The sequence below is a fragment of the Brassica napus genome, chromosome A6 (assembly GCF_020379485.1).
Source record: "Brassica napus cultivar Da-Ae chromosome A6, Da-Ae, whole genome shotgun sequence".
In the NCBI taxonomy this organism is placed as follows: Eukaryota; Viridiplantae; Streptophyta; class Magnoliopsida; order Brassicales; family Brassicaceae; genus Brassica; species Brassica napus.
Genome location: NC_063439.1, coordinates 1,111,360 through 1,131,448, shown reverse-complemented (window position 1 = coordinate 1,131,448; position 20,089 = coordinate 1,111,360). Strand labels below are relative to the sequence as shown.

Genomic DNA, 20,089 nt, shown 5'->3' with positions numbered 1-20,089 from the left:
ATTTATTATGTTAAAAATATGCTTATGTGTCAAATTCTTACACAACCTTTTGATAAGGTTGCAACATAAGAAAAATGATTTTTTTATATATATACATATCCCTTATATATTATTTGAGAAACATTACAACTTGTGAGTTATGATATGTGGCATCACTAAAATCACACTTAGATTCCGTAGAAAAATAAGTTTGTCCATCTAAACATATAATATACTTCCCAAAAATAACTGTAAAATCAATTAGTAATTCAAAAAATATTATTTTTATTTTCTTAAATAAGAGCTATAGAATTACCTAATATGCTTAAAATATCTTTGATAATTAATGATTTGGAATAATAAAAGATTTGATAAAAATTTGTGTATCATTTATCATTCTTATTTATATTATTAAAATAAATTAAAAAATTATATTAATCATATAATAAAACTGTTAAAAATTAGATTCTTTGTATATGTTATATTTGAATTTTTAAAACAACTATAAATTATTAAAACTGTTAAAAATCTTGGTTTAAAAAGTTTTGTAATCAATTTTCTAATTTTTTTTGTTATATGAAAATACAAATAATCATAAACCTATATGAGTAGAAAGTTTCATTTAATATATATTAATATTAAAAATTATATTTTATTTTTAAAAAACGACCTACTAAAATTAATTAAGTAATTCAGAATTGCAGATAAGTGAATAATTTTTACGCCAGCGATCGAATGTAAAACTAACGAGTTTACGTCTTTCAACCTTTATTACCATACTACCATTGATTTGTTTAAGAATATCATGTTTTAGGTTAGTTCTATACTTCTATATATGTATTTGAAACCTTTATAGTTTTATGTATTTGAAAGAATCAACGCCATAATATAAACTAGGGATTAAACCGGGCTACGCCCGGGATTTTTATTTTTTTCTAATTTAAGTTGTTAAATTATTTATATTTAGGTTATGATATATATTTTTTATAAATCTTAAGATGCATGTCATAATTAAAATTTATTTTAAATTTTAACACGTTCAATTAACATATTTTCACTATTTAAATATTTATTTGTAATTTTGTTGGCTATCTAATTATCATATTTAGCAAAACTATCTGTTGAGTGTTGGAATAAATGTTTTAGATATTTAATTAAACTGCAGAGTATTTTCGGATCGATCACATGCTCAACAATCGATCGATCCGTAAAAAGATGGTCGATCTCCTTGGCCATGTAAGTACAATTTTAGCAAAAATATCTTTGATTTTCAAATATTAAGTATATAACTATTCTTTTGAATATTCTCTTTTTGAATTGTATTTTTTATTAAATTATTGTATTATAATGTTTATGTAAATATTTTTTTTGTGATGTTTGAATTTTTTTTGTTCGTATACTTAACCTTGATGATATTGATGTTTAACAATTTATTGTTTTCTGGAAATAGAAAATAATGATATATCAAAACGTATCTAATACTTGTTAAATGATAGTATAATGTAAATTACATCCATTATTTAAAAATAACCATTTGTTGTTTTTATTTAAATCAGAAATTATTTTTATTTAAAAACATTATCCATATATAATATAATAGTTTAAGTTTGGAAGATTAATCTATATATATAAATTATGTGTATGTTTTAAAAAATAATTTAAGATGTTATATATTGAGTAACTGAATAAAAGCTGAATTTCTTATCTTGAAAATCAAATAATTATATTTTTGTCTTCATATTATACTCATCAATCCATCATTGATATTTATAACTCAGTATGTTTAAAAAAAAAACTTAGTTTGAAGTAATAAATGAATTTAATAAATTAAATTCATCACCTATAATGTTCTGTAAACTATATTTGAAAACTCTCTACAATTATATTTTAAGCATAATTACTATTATTTAATTTAAGTTATTTTAAGCATAATATATGCTAAATCAACTTAAATTATATTTACAATAGGACCATCCTAAACCTGTTAATAAACCAAAAACAATACTAAACCAACATGAACTAATACCTGATTCGGCGATGAAGGAAGTGTTCCGGGATAAACGCTTGAATGGATATTAACTGTAATGGTTTGATCATGAAAGAGTTAGTATGAATAGTAACAATAAAATTATGGATTAGATTAATTTAAATTTATAAGAATACCTTTGAGTCTATGAAAAACAATTCAATTCCCATGAATAAGTTTGCCTTTGGAAGTTGCAGGGTTCCCAACAATGAATCCACCTAATAAAAAGTTTGTTCTTATAAAAAATCTCCTTCAAAGTCATTAAAAGTTTTTGGGACGGCAAAAGTTAATGGTGGAACCATTTTTTTGCTCGAGTGCTTTGAAGCTTTTCTTGATAGTGTGAGGTTGATGCTGATGGTATAATGGATTTTATAGAGACTTTCTTGATGTAAAACTATACTTTTTTTTTTAAATGTGATATTTCCATTTTTATATAATTTATTACCATTTTAAGATAGATGTACATTTTAAGATAGATGTTTAAATCTTAATATACTTTTTCCATTTTTTAAATGTTTATTTCCATTTCTTATTTTTTTTACGTAATATCTATATTTTATATTTTAAAATAGATATTTAAATCTTAATTTACTTTTTCCATTTTTTTAAATTGTGTATTTCCTTATATTATATATTTTACATTTTAAGATAGATGATTAATGCTTAATGAACTTTTTCCATTTTTTAAATTTTGTTGTGTATTTACTTATTATTATATATATAATTCATATATTATATATTTACATTATTTACTTATTATTTATTTTCCTGTATATGTATTTCTATTTCTTGTACTTTTTATTTACTTAATATCTCTATTTTACATTTTAATATAGATGTTTAAATCTTAATGTACATTTTTCATTTTTTTTAAATTGTATATTTTCATTTGTTATACTTTCTATTTACGTAATATCTATATTTTAAATTTTAAGATATATTTTTAAAACTTAATGTAATTTTCCATTTTTTAAATTGGGTATTTACTTATATTATATATTTACTTATTTTTTTATATTGTGTATTTCTATTTCTTATACTTTCTATTTACTAATAATTTTATATTTTAAGATAGATTTACATTTTAAGATAGATGTTTAAATACTAATGTACTTTGTCCATTTTTTAAATTGTGTATTTCCTTTTCTTATACTTTCTATTTGCGTAATATCTATATTTTACATTTTAAGATGGATGCTTAAATCTTAATATACTTTTTCCATTGTTTTTAAGTTGTGTATTTCTTTTTCTTATACTTTCTATTTACTTAATATCTATATTTTACATTTTAAGATAGATGTTTAATATTTAATATACTCTTTCCATTTTTTATAAATTGTGCATTTACTTATTATTGTATATATAATTTGTATATTTATAATATTTACTTATTATTTATTTTTCTATATATTGAGTATTTCTCTTTATTATACTTTATATTTAGTTAATTTAGTTAATTTATATATTTTATATTTTAAGATAGATGTTTAAATATTAATGTATTTTTTCATTTTTAGTGTAAAGCGGCAATGTTTAATAGAAGAACTTGGACAAATAGTCAAATAGTTATATTTATGTTTTTTTCTTTTTTTTATATAATGGTAATGTTACATTATGGAGATAAGCCGTTTTTTTAGTGAAAATTGTAATCTTACATATGTTTAATGTAGTTTTTCTATTTTTTTTATGTTGAGTGTTTACATATTATTGTTATTTTTAAATGTAAAATGGTAATCTTACATATGTTTAATGTAGTATTTCCATTTTTATGTTGTATGTTTACATATTATTTATTATTTTCAAAATTATATATAATGTTTTTTTACTAATATTACATTATGGAGATAAGCCGTCTTTTTTTAGTGAAAAATGGTAATCTTACATATGTTTAATTAATGTAGTTTTTCCATTTTTTATGTTGTATGTTTACATATTATTATTTTTAAATAAAAATGTAAAATGGTAATCTTACATATGTTTAATGTAGTATTTCTATTTTTTATGTTGTATGTTTACATATATTTATTATTTTTGAAATTATATATAATGTTTTTTGTTTTTTTTTATAAAACGGTAATGTTACATTATGGAGATAAGCCGTCTTTTTTTTTAAGTGAAAAATGGTAATCTTACATATGTTTAATGTAGTTTTTCAATTTTTTGTATTGTATGTTTACATATTAGTTATAATTTTCAAAAATTTGTAATATTAAAATGTAAAATTATATTTTATGCCACGTGTCATCTTTCGAGAGAAGTTTTTTTTGCTGATGTGGACGCTCTGTGGAGCCTCAAAAGGTCCCTTTTATTAGTAGAGAATTTTTTTAAGTGAAAAATGGTAATCTTACATATGTTTAATGTAGTTTTTCAATTTTTTGTATTGTATGTTTACATATTAGTTATAATTTTCAAAAATTTGTAATATTAAAATGTAAAACTATATTTTATGCCACGTGTCATCTTTCGAGAGAAGTTTTTTTTGCTGATGTGGACGCTCTGTGGAGCCTCAAAAGGTCCCTTTTATTAGTAGAGATTAATAGATTAGGGTTTCTAAGATAAATTAGTTTAATTTGTATTTAATATCCCAGATTAAAAGTAAACAGATTGAATCCCCTAACGTTGAACTAGATTTGAAACCATTATAAAATGTCTTTCTCAGTTTGTTTTTCCTTCGAAAAGCTATAACTTAATGAGTTAGTTGGAATAAACCTAGTTTTAAATTATGTATGAACAAATGAAATTGTAGAATTATACTCTTTTTGTTTTAGTGTAGTTGTCGTTGTAGGATAAAAAATTTCGTTTCAAAATTAGTGTCGTTTTATAATTTTAATATAAAATTTATTGATTTTATATTTCAATATTTTTTTATTAGTTGAAATGTGGTTAGATTTATTGGTAATAATATTTTTATTTAACAAAAATTTACAAAATTAATTAAATTTTTAATATGTGTATCTAAATATAAAACTATAATTAAATGAAACGGATGGAATAGTTTATGGTTAGAAAAGTATGTCAACGTCAATGGAATCGCATTAACCCATATCCCGTCGAACACGCCTCCTGCATCTTTATAAGTCAAGTCAACCACTCACTGAAAACTATATTGATCCCAATTGTGATAACGATTATTTCATAGATCATAATCAATTACTTTATGTCTAAAATTCTTTAGACGTTAATCATGAGTTCAATATAAAATTTTAGTTTCCAACAGATTAATTTGGGGGTTTTACTTGTACTATTATTATTTTGTAGTTAGACAATCTTCATTGCTAGTATGTGAGTGAGTATAATCATAAAATATTAAATAAACAAATTATTAGATGGGTTTCTCAAATTTTAAAATACTCATTTAATATTTATTAGTAATTTTTTTACATACTCATATGTTAGCCAGGGGATGCGCTAACGTGCATATAAGCTGATTAATGTAAGTATGTAACGCTGAAATTAAAAAAAAACGTTGAGCATCTTGATGGTTATAACCATTTAGAGTATTATTGTTTTTAGCATATATTTAGACTGTAGGGTGTTAGAATAATAGTCTTGATGCACATAATAATTCCATCGTTTTACTTTAATTGTTGTTTTAGAGTTAAAATATTGTTTCATTTTAAATATTATTTTTTATTTCGGATGCAAAATTTATTAATAATATTATACAGTTTAATGGTTGAAATATGATTACATGTATAAGTAACAGAACCTTCCCTGCCTAGGGCATCATTTTATGCAAATTTACATATAAAGCATATTTTACAAAGTTGGTCTATTGATAACTATTTTCTAAGGTCTTAAACTTAAATCCAAACTATTACCAGTATTCTTAAGATCCTTTTTTATACAATCATAACTTAATTGTAAAAACGATTAACTACAACTATGTCTACATTTCTTTTTAATATATATATATATATATATATTAATAATCTTTTAAGCTAGGTAAATTTGTTTGAGTCGGCTTGTAATACAAACTGTTATCCCATTCTGATTGATTTATAAAATTATTTGTTTGAGTCGGCTTGTTTTTCGATTTAAATAAACACAATTAAGAGGAAAATAATTAAAAGACTTTTCTTTGTTCACTGTTCTGCTCAATGCGACTTAACTTCGAGTGTAATCGTCTCTCTCTCGATCTCGATCTCGATCTATGTCATTGATGCAAGCTTTTCACCAAATCGAACATTGCAGAAGAACAAAGAGTTCTTCCTCGCTTTCATACCCTTACTCAAAGTTTACATCTTTGTCCTAAAATCAACTTGTCGGAACTCGCAAAGTTCCTGTCTTTTTTTTTCCCCTTTTCCTTCCGACCAAAGACTTCTTCTTCTTCTTCCTCTGTTAATGTCACTATGAAAACACTAAATCTCCTTCCTTTGATCTTCTTCTCCTCTCTTCTCTCCTCTTCCCCAGTAACACTCGCTGCCTTCTCGGAGTTAGGCTACTCAACCGTCTACGCCGACTCCACACCGGCATCATTCGGCGAGTACCGCGACGACCAACCCTCCCCGAAGATCAGCTACGATCGGCTCATCGAGGTCCGAAGAAACTGCAAATCAGTCTTATCCTCCGCCTCCGAGCTAAACATCGACTCAATCTCCCGAGATCTCCGCAAAGCCAAGAAAAGCCTCTCCTTCCGCAACGGAGACTGGTCGCAACCCCCCGGCGGCGACTCTCCGATCCTCCCCTTCCGCTCAACCAACTCATCATCACCACCAACAAAGCCTCTCAACCTCGTCTCCTTCCGCGTCACGGATCTAGATCTCCCGCACCGAACCAAACGTTACGTCGGCGTCAACGGCGTCCTCCTCTTAGCCATCTCAACGTTCGGCGATCTAGCCTCGAGAGGAGCGCGCGAGTTCGAGCTCTGGCCGAGTCACACTCAGCTTAAAATCAACTTCCAAGGAGTCTACGTTGAGAACGATAACGACCAAGAACGTGTCTTGTGTATGCTCGGGGAGACAATGCTCCCTTCCCGCGACGCTGAGTCTCCTTCTGACCCGTGGAAATGGGTTAAGGACCACGAGGCTCCTCCCCTTCTCCAAGATGATCAGATCCGACTCATTATTCATTATCCAAAAGCCTTCACGTTGACCACAAGGGTGATCCAAGGAGAGGTCAAGAGTCTTAACCAGAAACCAAACTTAAAGTACTTCGACAAGATCAGTATCTCCTCTCAGTTAAGTAACTCAGCTCAATACAGTTTCGTCTCTGATGAGTTAGTATCAAAGGCTTGTGATAAAAACATAACCATTAGTACTATTACTGGAATTGATGTCTATAAAGGGAAAGGCTTCTGCAATCTTCTCCAAAGAGTTAGTTACAACGCGCCTTTCACCGTCCTACCTAACTGGAAATGCAACGGCACCGACGAGTTCTGCAGGAAGTTAGGTCCGTTTGCGTCTGATGGAGACATCAAATCAACAGACGGTGGATTTAAAGACGTGAGCCTTTATATGCAAAACATACATTGTCAAGAAACTGCAGCTAAGTCTGACGCCAATGCTGTGACCAAAGTCTCTGCAGTGTTCCGCGCGGTTCACCCTAGTGAGAATCTTTACCTCTCCGGGAGGAGATCGGAGCTTGACAACATGACGGTTACAGCCGAAGGGGTTTGGAAGCCGTCGAGCGGGCAGTTATGTATGGTTGCTTGTAGGCGCGGGGAGGCAGACGGTTGCAATGCTCGTGTTTGTTTGTATATTCCTACAACGTTTTCGATACGGCAGAGGAGTATACTCGTTGGGACGTTCTCTTGTCTCAACGCGGAGAAGAATCAGACTCAGTCTTTCTCTGCTTTATCGTTTGAGAAGTTAGTGGATCCTGTGGATATGCAGAACTACTTCCAGTCTTCTTCCGTCACACATCCGTTTTACAGTTACTCCAAGACGGACGAAGCTGGGAGCATCCTGGAGAGGAACCAGGAGTTCTCTTTCGCGACGATAATCAAGAAGTCGGTGATGAAGTTTCCGAAGCTGGAAGACTCTGAGGACTCTCTTTCGAGTTTGTCTCTTCTTGCTGAGGATCTGACTTTCCATACACCTGCCTTCACCGAGAAGAAGACATTGATGATGAACTTCGGGATGGATGTTCTCTCTCTTGGTCCGTTGTTCGGACTCTTCTGGAGGAGTTCTAATGCCTCCATCGACGAGCAGACAACTCCTTACAAGACAAAAGATCAGTACACTGAGAAGCAGCTTCTTCTGAATGTTTCAGCTCAAATCTCACTCACAAGTGGTAACTTCTCTAAGATCTTTTTGGAAGGTCTGTACGACGAGCATACGGGTAGAATGTACCTTGTGGGATGCAGAGACGTGAGAGCCTCATGGGAAGTCTTGTCCGCGAGTGGTGATCTTGAATCCGGGCTAGACTGTTTGATGGACGTGGTGGTTTCTTATCCTCCCATTAAGTCGAGATGGTTAGCTGATCCAACAGCTAAGGTTTCGATATCCAGCAGAAGGCCGGACGATGATCCTCTCTACTTCAAGCCGTTGAAGCTTAAGACAACGCCTATCTTCTACAGAAGGCAGCGTGAGGACATTCTTTCACGTGCTGGCGTTGAAGGGATCCTCAGGGTTCTCACGTTGACCTTCTCTATTGGTTGCATTACAAGCCAGCTCTTTTACTTCGGAACCAGTACAGATTCTGTTCCTTTTGTTTCGCTTGTGATGCTTGGAGTTCAAGCTATTGGTTACAGCTTGCCGTTGATCACTGGCGCAGAAGCTCTCTTTAAAAGAAAAGCATCAGCTTCAGGGACGGCTTATGAAAAGCCGTCGTATGATCTACAGAGGAGTCAGTGGTTTAATGTGATTGACTACACTGTGAAGCTCCTTGTGATGGTTTGCTTTCTACTTACGCTAAGGCTTTGTCAGAAAGTGTGGAAGTCTCGTGTCAGGCTCCTCACTAGAACAACACCTCAAGAACCGCATAAAGTCCCAAGTGATAGGCGCGTGCTTCTGGTTTCCTTGTTCTTACACGCGCTAGGTTACATACTAGCTTTGGTTCTACATCCAGCGAGGACAGAGAGGTTTGCTCAAGTGTACGGAAGCTACACGCCTGGTGCTACAAACTGGTGGCAAACCGAAACGGAGGAGTACATTGGTTTGGTTCAAGACTTCTTCTTGCTCCCTCAGGTGATTGGTAACTTTATATGGCAGATTGATTCAAAGCAGCCGCTGAGGAAGCTGTATTACTTGGGGATCACGCTAGTGAGGCTTTTCCCTCACGTCTATGACTACATCGTTGGCTCTGTTCCTGATCCTTACTTCATTGGAGAAGAACACGAGTTTGTTAACCCGAATCTCGATTTCTTCTCCAAGTTTGGGGATGTTGTTATACCCGTTACCGCGATTCTGCTTGCAGTTGTTGTGTTTGTTCAGCAGAGATGGGACTATGACAAGCTCTCTCAGGCTTTAAGCTTTGGTCGGTTTAGGATTCTCCCTTCTAGATCTGTTAAGTATGAGAGAGTAATGTCTGAATCAGAGATGGTTTCTAGAGTCTCTGTCAATGGAAACCACAGTGATGAAGAATGAGTTATTTTCTTCTTCTTGATGTTGTTGTGCTAATATTGATGTCTTGATTACATACCAAGAAATGGAACATGTCCTTGTGACCTTACCATGTAACTACTGTTCTGAAATGTAAGATGTTGAAAAAGATTTTTGATGTTTCAATATGTAAATGTTTTCATATTTTATGAATCTTTATTAGAAACAGTATTACTAATTATATTTTATAGTCTATTTTACAATTAATTATCATTTAATTTATAGTTTTAATGATGTTTATAAAATAAAATATATAACTTTTGAATATGTGCTTTTTACATAAAACATCTTATATTTTGGAGGGGAGGTATGTTCTTTTTCCCCTGAAACTACACTTATTTTTCTCTTATTAGATTACTGCAATTCACATATACGAAGCTTTAGATCGTGGATACATAAGTGATTCAATTACCACAATAGGCTTTGATAGGACACTCTGATTTGTAACCTATGTCAGTACGGTAAAATCGAAGTAGACCAATATGATCAAAGGGCTTATACATAAGAGGATGTTGATGATCAATAAGCTCTTCTGGTACTTGAAGTGTTCCATTGTTGAATGAAAACATTCCAAGAGAGTATCTGTCTGTATCACCGCTCACTAGAACTTGGTGTCTTGGAGACCAAACCCTATCATTGCTCCATGCCTAAAAGTATATACACTTTAGTTAGTTCAATCTATGGTTGTATGAACTATTAAAAATTTGTATTATAACGCAACTTTACCATCAAGGCATCGCCAGCAACGATCATGAAGAGTGAAGGTGATGATAGATTGATATTGATCCTCTCTCCTTCTCTAGTTTCCATTTCGAGACCATTGACTTGATTCTGGTGAAGTATTGTTGTGAAGCTCTTGTCTGTATGTGTGACAAATCCTAAGTTAGATTTATCGTTGTTCGGTGCACTATTTTTCAGCACACGGAGAAGGTAAGTGGTTGATTCAATGTATGGTTTGTAGTGTTTCTCGACGTTATAGCTTTCAAAAACCATCCGTGTCACCATTTGATCAAGCTTGGCTGCAAACTCCGCATACTTGTGCACACATTCACTAGCACAAGCCAAGTTTAAGAATATATAAAAAAAAGTAATAGTTTAGAATTCAAACTTGATAGATCTTTCTATACTATACCTGAAGTGTTTGTTTCCTTGTGGCCACATCAAACCGGTGAAGCTTCTGGTTGCTTCTAAAGAAGTTGCATTATCAATACCAAGACTTTCATGAAGAGGAAGAGCTGGAATCTGACCAACATAGCCATTTAAAGGCTTATCGTATTTGTTCTTCATTTTGGTTTGAGTTGGGAGATCAAACAATTCGACCAAAGAACCAAAGACTTGGTCAAGAAGATCTAAAGGAGTCTTGTCTTGAAGATCTATGATGAAACATCCATACTCTTCAAGGGCTTGTCTTATGTTCTTGCTTGTTGATTTCCAATACTTTGTGCCTGGTTTCAGATCTTCTCTTGAGAAATCTAAGGTAGGGATCTTAGAAGACATTTTATTTGTATATTTTTTAAGATTTAGGTGTGTTTTCTCATGGATCATATCTTATGAATATATATAATGTCAAACAACTATATATGGAATATCCTCTAAGATGAAAATGGATTTTGGATGTTCATTACAAGACAAATGTTGAAGGGATCTTACTTTTTAGTTTTCAATTATTCGTTTAGAGTATAAACAAAACATCACTATATTGATACCAATATAGTATTAGTCAGCGGAACCTATGGACCACATAGTTAGTCACCAAAATCTGTGACCATGTTATATATTAATTTTTTCTAGTCATCAAAATTGTTGGACCACGTTGTATATTAATATCCACTAGTCATCACTTGGTGGACCACAATATAGAAATATAATATCCAATTCGATTTTGGTTTGATTTCGGTTCACATTTTCCAAAATTTTGGTTTTAGATATAGCATGGTACAATTTGGTTAGGTTTGGTTTTATGTTAGATTTGCGTTTTGATCAAAGGCCTTCATATTTTTGGAAAAACAAAAAAAAAAGATCAAAGGCCTTCATATTTTTTTTATGAAATTAAACTAGGGTTCGACTTTTTGGTATAATTTTACCTTTATGATTATGATTTGTTTGGGGTGTAGTTCTAATTTTCGAAAATAGAAAAAAGATGTACCACTATATTTATCCATATTAAAAATCAATTCGGTTTCGGTAAGATTTTGTTCCAGTTTTTGGTTCGGTTCGTTTAACCAGGACTGGACCCCCTAATTATATAAAGTCATGCTCATATGATTTTTTTATACAACGAAAAGAGTCATATGAGTTATCTGTAAATAAATTGTTTAGAAATTATATAAGTTGGTGCTGACAAATTCAAGAGAGATCACATTAGAAACATAGCATCCAAATGGGATCATCCGTGAAGTCTTCTTCTAAAGTTCCAGTTCTTGATCTCACGAGCCGACAGGACTTGAACCCAAACACGTCCACGTGGCGTTCCATTTCTAGAGAAGCCTGTGAAGCCTTGGAGGAATACGGCTATTTCGTGGCCTTGTACGACGGAGTAACGCAGGAGCTAGATGATTCAATCTTCGCTGCTGCTGAGGAACTGTTCGATCTCCCGACTGACACAAAGAGGAAGAACGTGAACGAGAAGCCGTACCATGGCTACGTTGGTCAAATGCCTGTGATCCCTCTTCATGAAGGTCTTGGCATTGACTATGTTACAAACAAAGAAGAGGCTCAAAGATTCACTCATCTCATGTGGCCTCAAGGAAACCACCAATTTTGGTATGTTTAGAGCTTGATTGTTTACGGTTAATGGTTTGGTTTTGGCAAGACCGACCCTAAAATTTTGGAGACAAATTATTTTTAGTAAAACAGTTAATAAAACAAATTGTAACCAATTTAAAAGACTTATCTATGTATGTTGATTTTTAAATATTTAGGAGTACTAAGTTAATATTTAACTTTGCTATATCCGACTCTGTGTTTTGGCTAACCGTGTCTTCCACTCTAGTTTAGTGTTTAGGTCATGTTTCCTTCAAATTTTGTATACTTTGTAAGTATATATATTGCTTTGTTTTTGAAACTCTAACTCAATAGGTTTGAAGCAGAACCATTTTTATTTGTTTGAACTTGAAACTTTGTAGCGAAACCGCTCACGGATTCTCAAACGCGGTTGCGGAACTGGACCGACTAGTTGTGAGGATGATATTTGAGAACTACGGTGTGGAGAAACATTATGATTCACATGTAGGATCAAAGACTTACCTACTCAAATTCCTCAAGTACTTGGCTCCACCAGAGTCTATCTCAATGGCAGCTTTTCCTCAGCACACAGACAAGACCTTCTTATCAATACTTCACCAAAATGGTGTGAATGGTTTAGAGGTGAAATCAAAGGACGGTGGATGGATTTCTCTTCATCTCCCACCCAAGTCATACGTTGTCATGGCTGGTGACATCTCTATGGTAACTGAAATAATATTCGATTTAATACTCCGATTGTTTTGAAGGCAACTTCTGCGTTTACGTTTGCATGAGGAAGTTTTGAAAAAATGAAAATAGAAACCATATTTTTGTAAGTATAAAATATTGAAAGGTCTTCATATTAAGTTTTACAAAAGAAATGCACAAACTCCAAAGGCAAACTTAATGTTCTCCTTGCGTTTTCGTTTGTAATTAACAAAAGAGTTTTGCTTATATACTTAAAATTGTTATTTGATAAGGTTATCTTTGACAAAAGATATTTCATTTAAAAAAACCCAGTAAATATAACGTAAACAAACCAAACGAGACCAACCAGCACAAAATAGTTATTTACTTAATAACTTAATCGGTAATTATGATACAAACTCATGAATATTCATTATTGTTTATATGGTTAGGGTTGGAGCAATGACAGGATACGATCTTGTGAGCATAGAGTAACAATGGAAGGCGACAAGACAAGGTACACTTTAGGTCTTTTCTCTTTTATCAAGGGATTGGTTTCGGTCCCTGAGGAGCTTGTGGACGACGAACATCCTCTCATGTACAAGCCTTTTGATAATATCGCTCTCATAAACTTCTATGCAACCAAAGAAGGCCGTGAAGCGAAGTCAACTCTCAAAGCATATTGTTGTATCTAAAAGCAGCTTTACAGTCAGACCATTGATCAAGTTGCCAATATTTTACAAATCTAAATGCTCTCACTCTTCTCTACTATAATATGTTCAACCATCCATACTCTTCTAGTGCTGGTTGAATATTTTGCATGTTGATTTTCGTTGCTTTGTGCCAGGGTTCGAATTTTCTCTTGAAAGTCTTAAGTTCAGATCCATTTTAAGTTCATTTTCAGTAAGGGTCTTATGTATCATATCTTATGTGTATATAAATCTTCGATTAGTGAGAATGGAAAATTATAACAGATGAAAATAAGTTTTGTATGTTTACTGTAAGAATGTTTCAAATGGATCTTGGATCCGTGACCGTTTATAGTAACAACAAAACATTATACTGATTTTTTTTTGAAAAAGGGTTTTCATAAAAACATTATACTGATGTTATTAACTATTCATAATCATGGCCCTTGGACTGCATTATACTCATATTTTCTGAAATTCAATTTCTATATATACTTCAAGTTGAAAGGCCTCCAGTATATAAAAACAACAACCATAATGGAATCAAGTCTTTGAATGCTAAGGTCCCAGTTCTTGATCTCACAAGCCAACACCTGAAACCAAATGAGACAGAGAAGATTAATGTATCGAGAAGCCGTACGTTGGCAAGAGTAGACAGTGCACGTGTTCCCTCTTCTAGAAGGTCTTGCAATTGGCTATGTTACGAACAAAGAAGATGCTCAGAGCACATTGAATCATAGTTTCATCTGCGCGCTCAGGTTCCTCCGGCTTAGGCCATCAGCATTCGTCTATATAATCTAAAAGTTTTTCACAATAAAATAATACTAACCAATGAATTATTGACAAATGTTATGAGAATTCATTAAAAAAATTAGCAACTTGTGTTAAAGAAGAGGTTGTCCTTTTCTCTCTATTCCTATTATTTTTAGTTTATTTTTATTTGTATAAAACTCTTGAACAGACTTACCGATGAAAATGCTTTTAACCTCTCATTAGAAGTTGAAGACTTGAAGGTAATTAAGATTTTATAAAACTTACAAAAGCACAAGAAATATAAGAATATATCACAATTGGACTCACGAATTTGAGCCTCATAAGAGTAACTAAGCTGAAACTCACAGCTCATATAGAAATGACCATATATCAATGGATGATGAACATCCTCATATGTATAAGCCATTCGAGAGCATAGAGCATAGCTCTCATACAATTCTACGCAACCAAAGAAAGCCGTGAGACCACAAAGCATATTGAGGTATGTTAAAAGCATCTATACGGAGAAAAAATGATGCAAAGTGATAATGTTGAATCTGAATGGTATTCCATTGATCAAAATGATAATGTTTTATATATCTGAATGTTACTTGATTGGCTCCGTACATACAAAGTTTCATTTTCAACAAGGTAGGATAAAAAGTTCAGATCATTTATATATTATTTGAGCCAATCAAACCGTTCTAAAGTTGCAAATTACAGCAATAAGTGTCAAAATTACGATTTTTTCTACATTACAACGATTTAAAACAAAAAAAGTGTTGGCAGGGACCATAAATTTATAGTGAAACCTAAACATATGATAATATTTTTTAGACATCAAGTGGTCTTCAAAACCTTATATAAGAACACATAGAGACATATCTAAACACACAACAAGTTTCTAAAAGAAAAAGATGGTTAGTTTGGAAACCACTCCTGCCCTTCAGCTCCCGGTCATCGACTTCACAAGTCCAAACCTAAAACCAGGAACTGTAGAATGGGACTCAGTGAGAGGCGATGTCCGAAGAGCTTTAGAAGAGTATGGATGTTTTGAGGCCTTGTTCGACAAAGTTCCTGTCGAACTTCGAAAGGCGGTTTTCGATGTCTCTGAGGAGGCTTTTCAGCTACCTTTAGAGACCAAAAAGAGAGTTGTGTCAAAGAGAAAGTATAGAGGATATGTGGGTCAGATTCCATCTTTACCTCTTTTTGAAGTCATGGGTGTTGACTTTGCAGAAAATGAAGATAAAGTCAATGAGTTTACTCACAAGCTTTGGCCCCAAGGCAATGGAAGTTTCAGGTTTAGGTTCTTAAAACCTTTTATTCTCTTTCTTAATTTGAAAAACTCTAAAATCACTATGTTTCTGCAGTGAGGCGGTCATGTCATTCGCGGAGAAAGTGTCAGAACTGGACTTCATGACCAGGAGAATGATAATGGAGAGTTTTGGGGTCAATGAAAACTACATTGAGAAACATTTGAACTCGACCAAATGTCTTGTGAGAATGATGAAGTACCAAGGAGTTGAAGAAACAGAAGAAGAGTTAGGTATGGAGGCTCATACAGACAGAAACATGCTCACCATACTCTGCCAGAACGATGTAAAAGACGGACTAGAAGTGAGAACTAGTGATGATAAGCAATGGATCAAAGCCAATCCTTCTCAAGATTCTTCATTCATCGTTCTTGGAGGAGCTACACTACACGTAAGCTCAAAACCAAAATTCTTATTTTGATGTTCATGATGTAACGAGTATGTGTTCAGGTGCTTCTTAATGGTCGGGTGCTAACTGGTGTTCACCGAGTGATGAGGATGGGAACTAACACAAGATTCTCAGCTGGACTGTTCTCGGTTCCGAAAACAGAGGATTTGATATATGCACCAGAGGAATTGGTTGATCCTGAGCATCCTCGCTTGTATAAGCCATTTGATTTTGAAGCATACTTTCAGTTCACTACTGAGGGGCCCGGAAGAAGAGATGTAGCTGCACTCAGGGGTTATTGTGGCCTTTGAGAATACAATAATAACGTCTTTTCTTCAAAAATATAAATAAGAATAAGAAGAAACTTGTTTGATTTGCTGTTTAAAACTTTTTATGTAAACCCATCTCCATCAGAAATAAAATGAATAATGAAGATAAAATTTCATTGTGGAGACTAGGTTTAAGATCACATGAAGATATGGTAAACCTAGTTACTAATGTTTAATAGCGAACCCTAGCGGTCTTCAAAAGCTGATATAAGAAAACAAAGAGATAAAGATCTGAATTAGAACAAGCTTGTGACGCAAGAAATGATGAGTTATGAAACCAAACTTGCTATTCATCTCCCAGTCATTGATTTCACTAGTGAAGATCTAATACTGGGAACTGTCGAGTGGGACTCAGTGAGAGGAAATGTCCGCAAAAGATCTAGAAGACTAAGGATGGTTTGTGGCCTTGTTCAGTAAAGCAGATATAGCTTCATGACCCGTAGAATGATAATGGAGAGCTTTAGGCTCGATGGAAACTACAATACTACATTAGAAACTGGATTTGGTTTGGTATACATGCTTAGGCTACAAAGTATGCAATTTTTGATAGTACCGAAATTAAAATATGTTCAATAGGTATTTCTGAACGGTCAGATGGTAACAAACACAAGGCACTCGGGCTCGGCTGAACCTTTCGCTGTTCTGAAAACAGAGGAATTAATCAATGGACCAGAGAAGATGTTGAAGGATACATTCAGTTCACCGCTGAGGAAGAAGCTGAAAGACGGCGAGATCTACTATCTGCTCTCAAGGATCTGATTTCAAATTGTTTCCATGTAAAACCCATCTCCATCATAATAAATAATAAATTTCATGAATTGAGTTTTTGTTGTTTTGTTAGTCACTTGCGTGCACGTAACATAATCTTTTTGCACCAAACTATCCACTTGTTGTAATAAAAGGCTTTAATGTGTACTACACTATCCACGTGTTGTAATAAAAGACTTTTCAGGAGAAGGATAAAAATTATACAAAGATTAAAACAAATTTATTACAGAACAAAAGAAAAATAGCAAAGGTATTCTCAGAAAAAAAAAAAGTAAAGAATATGAAGAATAATATAAGTTCACATGCGAGAGATCCTGAAGGAGAAATCCAGTTTGTAGCGTAAGGGCATCTCCAACTCCGCTCTATTTTTCTTCCCTAAAATAGAATAACTCTATTAGAGATGGTTTAAGCATGTATATGTTATCATGCGTGCATGTACTATCTACTTGTTGTAACAAAAGGCTTTTTCAAGAGAACGATAAAAATAACACTACTGCACTATACAAAGATTAAAACGAATTTATTACAGAACAAAACAAAAAGCAAAGCTATTCTATTTTGAAGAATATGACCGATCTCACCTTGATAAACAACAATTTTTTTCCAGTCCTTCGGAGTATAAGCTGATTACCTTTGAAGAATACTATAAGTTCACCTGCAAGGGATCAAAGGAGAGATCTATCTGGTTTCAGGACTTACTGTAGTCTCATGAAATAAAAAAACTTCTCTCTGTTTTGACTCTTTAGTTGTGTTTAAAGCATGTTTAATGGAATTTCTTAGGGTGGGATTCTTAACGGAATATAAGAACCGGTTCTTAACTTTTAAAAGTTGAGAGACGGGTTCTTATATTCCGGTAAGAACCCCCTCCCATTAAACATGTTCTTACATATGTTCTCAAGTAGAATAAAGTTGTGTCATAGCTTGAGAAGAATCTCTAAATCAAATCAATGAGCTGAAAATATTCAGTGTTTTCAGAATATATTAAAACAAAGTTCATACCAGATGTGATAGTGATGTTTTGTCTTCAATTGCCTCTGAAATAATTGACTTCAGGGTCATAAAATTCTTTCTCCACATGAAAAGATAGAAAGAGTATTCTCAACTTGAGAGATTTGGTAATTAACTGTGGCTGCAAAAACAATTTTTCATAAATGGAGATAAAAAAAACATAAAAATATATTTACATTGTATAATGAAACTGATTCACCTATTTACCTAAACTAATTGTTTTTAAATTGCATAAAACCTCAACTATAAAAGTGATACATCTCAAATATAGAAGTCTGGTTGCTTTAATATAAACTTTAACTGTAAAGGCCATTAAAGTCTTAACAACCTTCACGCCAAACAACCCCTTCATTTTCATAATCATAGAGACATTTGACATCTTGTGCGGAGAATCATCAGAACATAGATTCCTTGAGGCGTAATTCAATAATATATATATGTAATATGTAACTTGTTACATTTCACTTGAGTAACTCCATATCCAACGACCTTCTCTTAAAAAATGGGTTCTGAAACTCCTCTCCTTCCTCTTCATCTCCCGGTCATCGATTTCTCAAACCAAAACCTGAAACCAGGAGAGCCCCAATGGGACTTAACCAAAGCTGATGTCTATAAAGCTCTTCAAGACTACGGCTGTTTCGAGGCTTCTTTCGATAAAGTTCCTATCGAGTTACGAAAATCTATTTTCAAGGCCTTGGAAGAGCTTTTCGACTTACCTTTACAGACCAAATTGAGAAACGTCTCCAAGAAACCTTTCCATGGATACGTTGGTCAATACCCAATGGTGCCACTGTACGAGAGCATGGGCATTGATGACTCTGATGTTGTAGACAAAGTTGAAGCCTTTACTGAAAAGCTATGGCCTCAAGGCAACAACAGCTTCAGGTCAGTAAACTTATATTCTTTATTACCATTAGTATGAACATGTTTTTGATAAAAAAAATTCGTTACTACCAGCGCAACGATCCATTCGTTTTCAAAGAAGTTATCAGAGCTAGACATAACTATAAGAAGAATGATCATGGAGAGCTTTGGACTCGTGAAGTACATCGATGAACATCTTCAGTCAACGAACTACCTCCTTCGAGTTATGAAGTACACAGGACCTGATACAGAAGAGACCAAACTAGGGCTAAACGCTCATACCGACAAAAACATTGTCACTATACTTTACCAAAACCATGTTGAAGGTCTTGAGGTGCAGACCAAAGACAAGAACTGGATCAATGTGAAGCCATCAGAAGACTCTTTCATCGTCATGATAGGAGATTCTCTCCATGTAAGAAGCCTTTGCTTTTACCTTCCTTTTAAAACAGAATCAATGCTTGAACACAATAACAACCATGACTGATCTTGAAACTTTAGAAGCTTTAAACAATTTAGTAAAAAATAATTAAAACAGTTTGTAGATTTATGTTCATATATATTAACTTAAAAATTTTGGAAGCCTAAGATCAATGTTTTACTTGGCTATACTCGGAACCTGCTCTAATAACAGCTAAGTGATGTTTTTGTATGTCATAGGCATTGCTGAATGGTCGATTACACTCTCCATATCACCGTGTCATGATGACTGGAACAGAGACGAGATACTCCCTCGGGCTGTTCTCGATTCCGAAAGCAGGACATATAGTGAGTTCACCAGATGAGCTCGTGGACGAAGAGCATCCTCGACTCTTTAAGCCCTTTGATCATGTTGAATTCCTTAAATTCTACTACACAGAAGCTGGACAAAGATCTCAATCTGCTCTCAAAACTTACTGTGGAATGTAAAGACAATAAAACCTCTCTTGTTTGCTTGCTTCCAGAACGTCCTTTTACATCAATAAAGTATTTTCATTTGACTACATGCACTGATGCACAAAACAATAAAGTATACAA

General features: G+C 33.2%; 5 protein-coding genes across 5 annotated transcripts; 4 read left to right on the top strand and 1 right to left on the bottom strand.

Moving 5' to 3' along the window:
• Positions 1 to 6,045: 6,045 nt before the first annotated feature.
• Positions 6,046 to 9,693, top strand: BNAC06G05660D. The gene has a single exon (XM_013847170.3). The coding sequence runs from the start codon at positions 6,358 to 6,360 to the stop codon at positions 9,532 to 9,534; it is 3,177 nt and encodes a 1,058-aa protein (XP_013702624.2). The 5' UTR covers positions 6,046 to 6,357; the 3' UTR covers positions 9,535 to 9,693.
• Positions 9,694 to 9,785: 92 nt separating this feature from the next.
• LOC111198812 (2-oxoglutarate-dependent dioxygenase AOP3-like) lies at positions 9,786 to 11,259 on the bottom strand. Its single transcript, XM_022688125.2, has 3 exons — positions 10,682 to 11,259; positions 10,276 to 10,600; positions 9,786 to 10,196 (listed from the first exon to the last, which is right to left on the bottom strand). Exons 1-3 carry the CDS (start codon positions 11,092 to 11,094, stop codon positions 9,954 to 9,956), a joined length of 981 nt encoding a protein of 326 aa, XP_022543846.2. The 5' UTR covers positions 11,095 to 11,259; the 3' UTR covers positions 9,786 to 9,953.
• A 304-nt stretch (positions 11,260 to 11,563) lies between these two features.
• LOC111198811 (deoxypodophyllotoxin synthase) lies at positions 11,564 to 13,844 on the top strand. Its single transcript, XM_022688124.2, has 3 exons — positions 11,564 to 12,312; positions 12,675 to 12,996; positions 13,413 to 13,844. Exons 1-3 carry the CDS (start codon positions 11,930 to 11,932, stop codon positions 13,653 to 13,655), a joined length of 948 nt encoding a protein of 315 aa, XP_022543845.1. The 5' UTR covers positions 11,564 to 11,929; the 3' UTR covers positions 13,656 to 13,844.
• Positions 13,845 to 14,916: 1,072 nt separating this feature from the next.
• LOC106404589 (probable 2-oxoglutarate-dependent dioxygenase AOP1) lies at positions 14,917 to 16,548 on the top strand. Its single transcript, XM_022688123.2, has 3 exons — positions 14,917 to 15,702; positions 15,773 to 16,106; positions 16,166 to 16,548. The coding sequence occupies exons 1-3, from the start codon at positions 15,320 to 15,322 to the stop codon at positions 16,412 to 16,414; spliced, it is 966 nt and encodes a 321-aa protein (XP_022543844.1). The 5' UTR covers positions 14,917 to 15,319; the 3' UTR covers positions 16,415 to 16,548.
• A 2,052-nt stretch (positions 16,549 to 18,600) lies between these two features.
• LOC106403024 (probable 2-oxoglutarate-dependent dioxygenase AOP1) lies at positions 18,601 to 20,055 on the top strand. Its single transcript, XM_013843865.3, has 3 exons — positions 18,601 to 19,093; positions 19,166 to 19,487; positions 19,733 to 20,055. Exons 1-3 carry the CDS (start codon positions 18,711 to 18,713, stop codon positions 19,979 to 19,981), a joined length of 954 nt encoding a protein of 317 aa, XP_013699319.3. The 5' UTR covers positions 18,601 to 18,710; the 3' UTR covers positions 19,982 to 20,055.
• The last annotated feature ends 34 nt before the right edge of the window (positions 20,056 to 20,089 follow it).

What these genes read in the sequence shown, in the direction of transcription:
- BNAC06G05660D (XM_013847170.3), top strand. Translation starts at nt 6,358, where the DNA reads ATGAAAACACTAAATCTCCTTCCTTTGATCTTCTTCTCCTCTCTTCTC.
- LOC111198812 (XM_022688125.2), bottom strand. Translation starts at nt 11,094, where the DNA reads ATGATCCATGAGAAAACACACCTAAATCTTAAAAAATATACAAATAAA. An exon ending in CAAGGAAACAAACACTTCAG is followed by an intron (nt 10,601 to 10,681) that starts GTATAGTATAGA and finishes GGCTTGTGCTAG; the next exon opens with TGAATGTGTGCACAAGTATG. An exon ending in TTGCTGGCGATGCCTTGATG is followed by an intron (nt 10,197 to 10,275) that starts GTAAAGTTGCGT and finishes ATATACTTTTAG; the next exon opens with GCATGGAGCAATGATAGGGT.
- LOC111198811 (XM_022688124.2), top strand. Translation starts at nt 11,930, where the DNA reads ATGGGATCATCCGTGAAGTCTTCTTCTAAAGTTCCAGTTCTTGATCTC. An exon ending in CAAGGAAACCACCAATTTTG is followed by an intron (nt 12,313 to 12,674) that starts GTATGTTTAGAG and finishes GAAACTTTGTAG; the next exon opens with CGAAACCGCTCACGGATTCT. An exon ending in TGGCTGGTGACATCTCTATG is followed by an intron (nt 12,997 to 13,412) that starts GTAACTGAAATA and finishes TTATATGGTTAG; the next exon opens with GGTTGGAGCAATGACAGGAT.
- LOC106404589 (XM_022688123.2), top strand. Translation starts at nt 15,320, where the DNA reads ATGGTTAGTTTGGAAACCACTCCTGCCCTTCAGCTCCCGGTCATCGAC. An exon ending in CAAGGCAATGGAAGTTTCAG is followed by an intron (nt 15,703 to 15,772) that starts GTTTAGGTTCTT and finishes ATGTTTCTGCAG; the next exon opens with TGAGGCGGTCATGTCATTCG. An exon ending in TTGGAGGAGCTACACTACAC is followed by an intron (nt 16,107 to 16,165) that starts GTAAGCTCAAAA and finishes GTATGTGTTCAG; the next exon opens with GTGCTTCTTAATGGTCGGGT.
- LOC106403024 (XM_013843865.3), top strand. Translation starts at nt 18,711, where the DNA reads ATGGGTTCTGAAACTCCTCTCCTTCCTCTTCATCTCCCGGTCATCGAT. An exon ending in CAAGGCAACAACAGCTTCAG is followed by an intron (nt 19,094 to 19,165) that starts GTCAGTAAACTT and finishes CGTTACTACCAG; the next exon opens with CGCAACGATCCATTCGTTTT. An exon ending in TGATAGGAGATTCTCTCCAT is followed by an intron (nt 19,488 to 19,732) that starts GTAAGAAGCCTT and finishes TGTATGTCATAG; the next exon opens with GCATTGCTGAATGGTCGATT.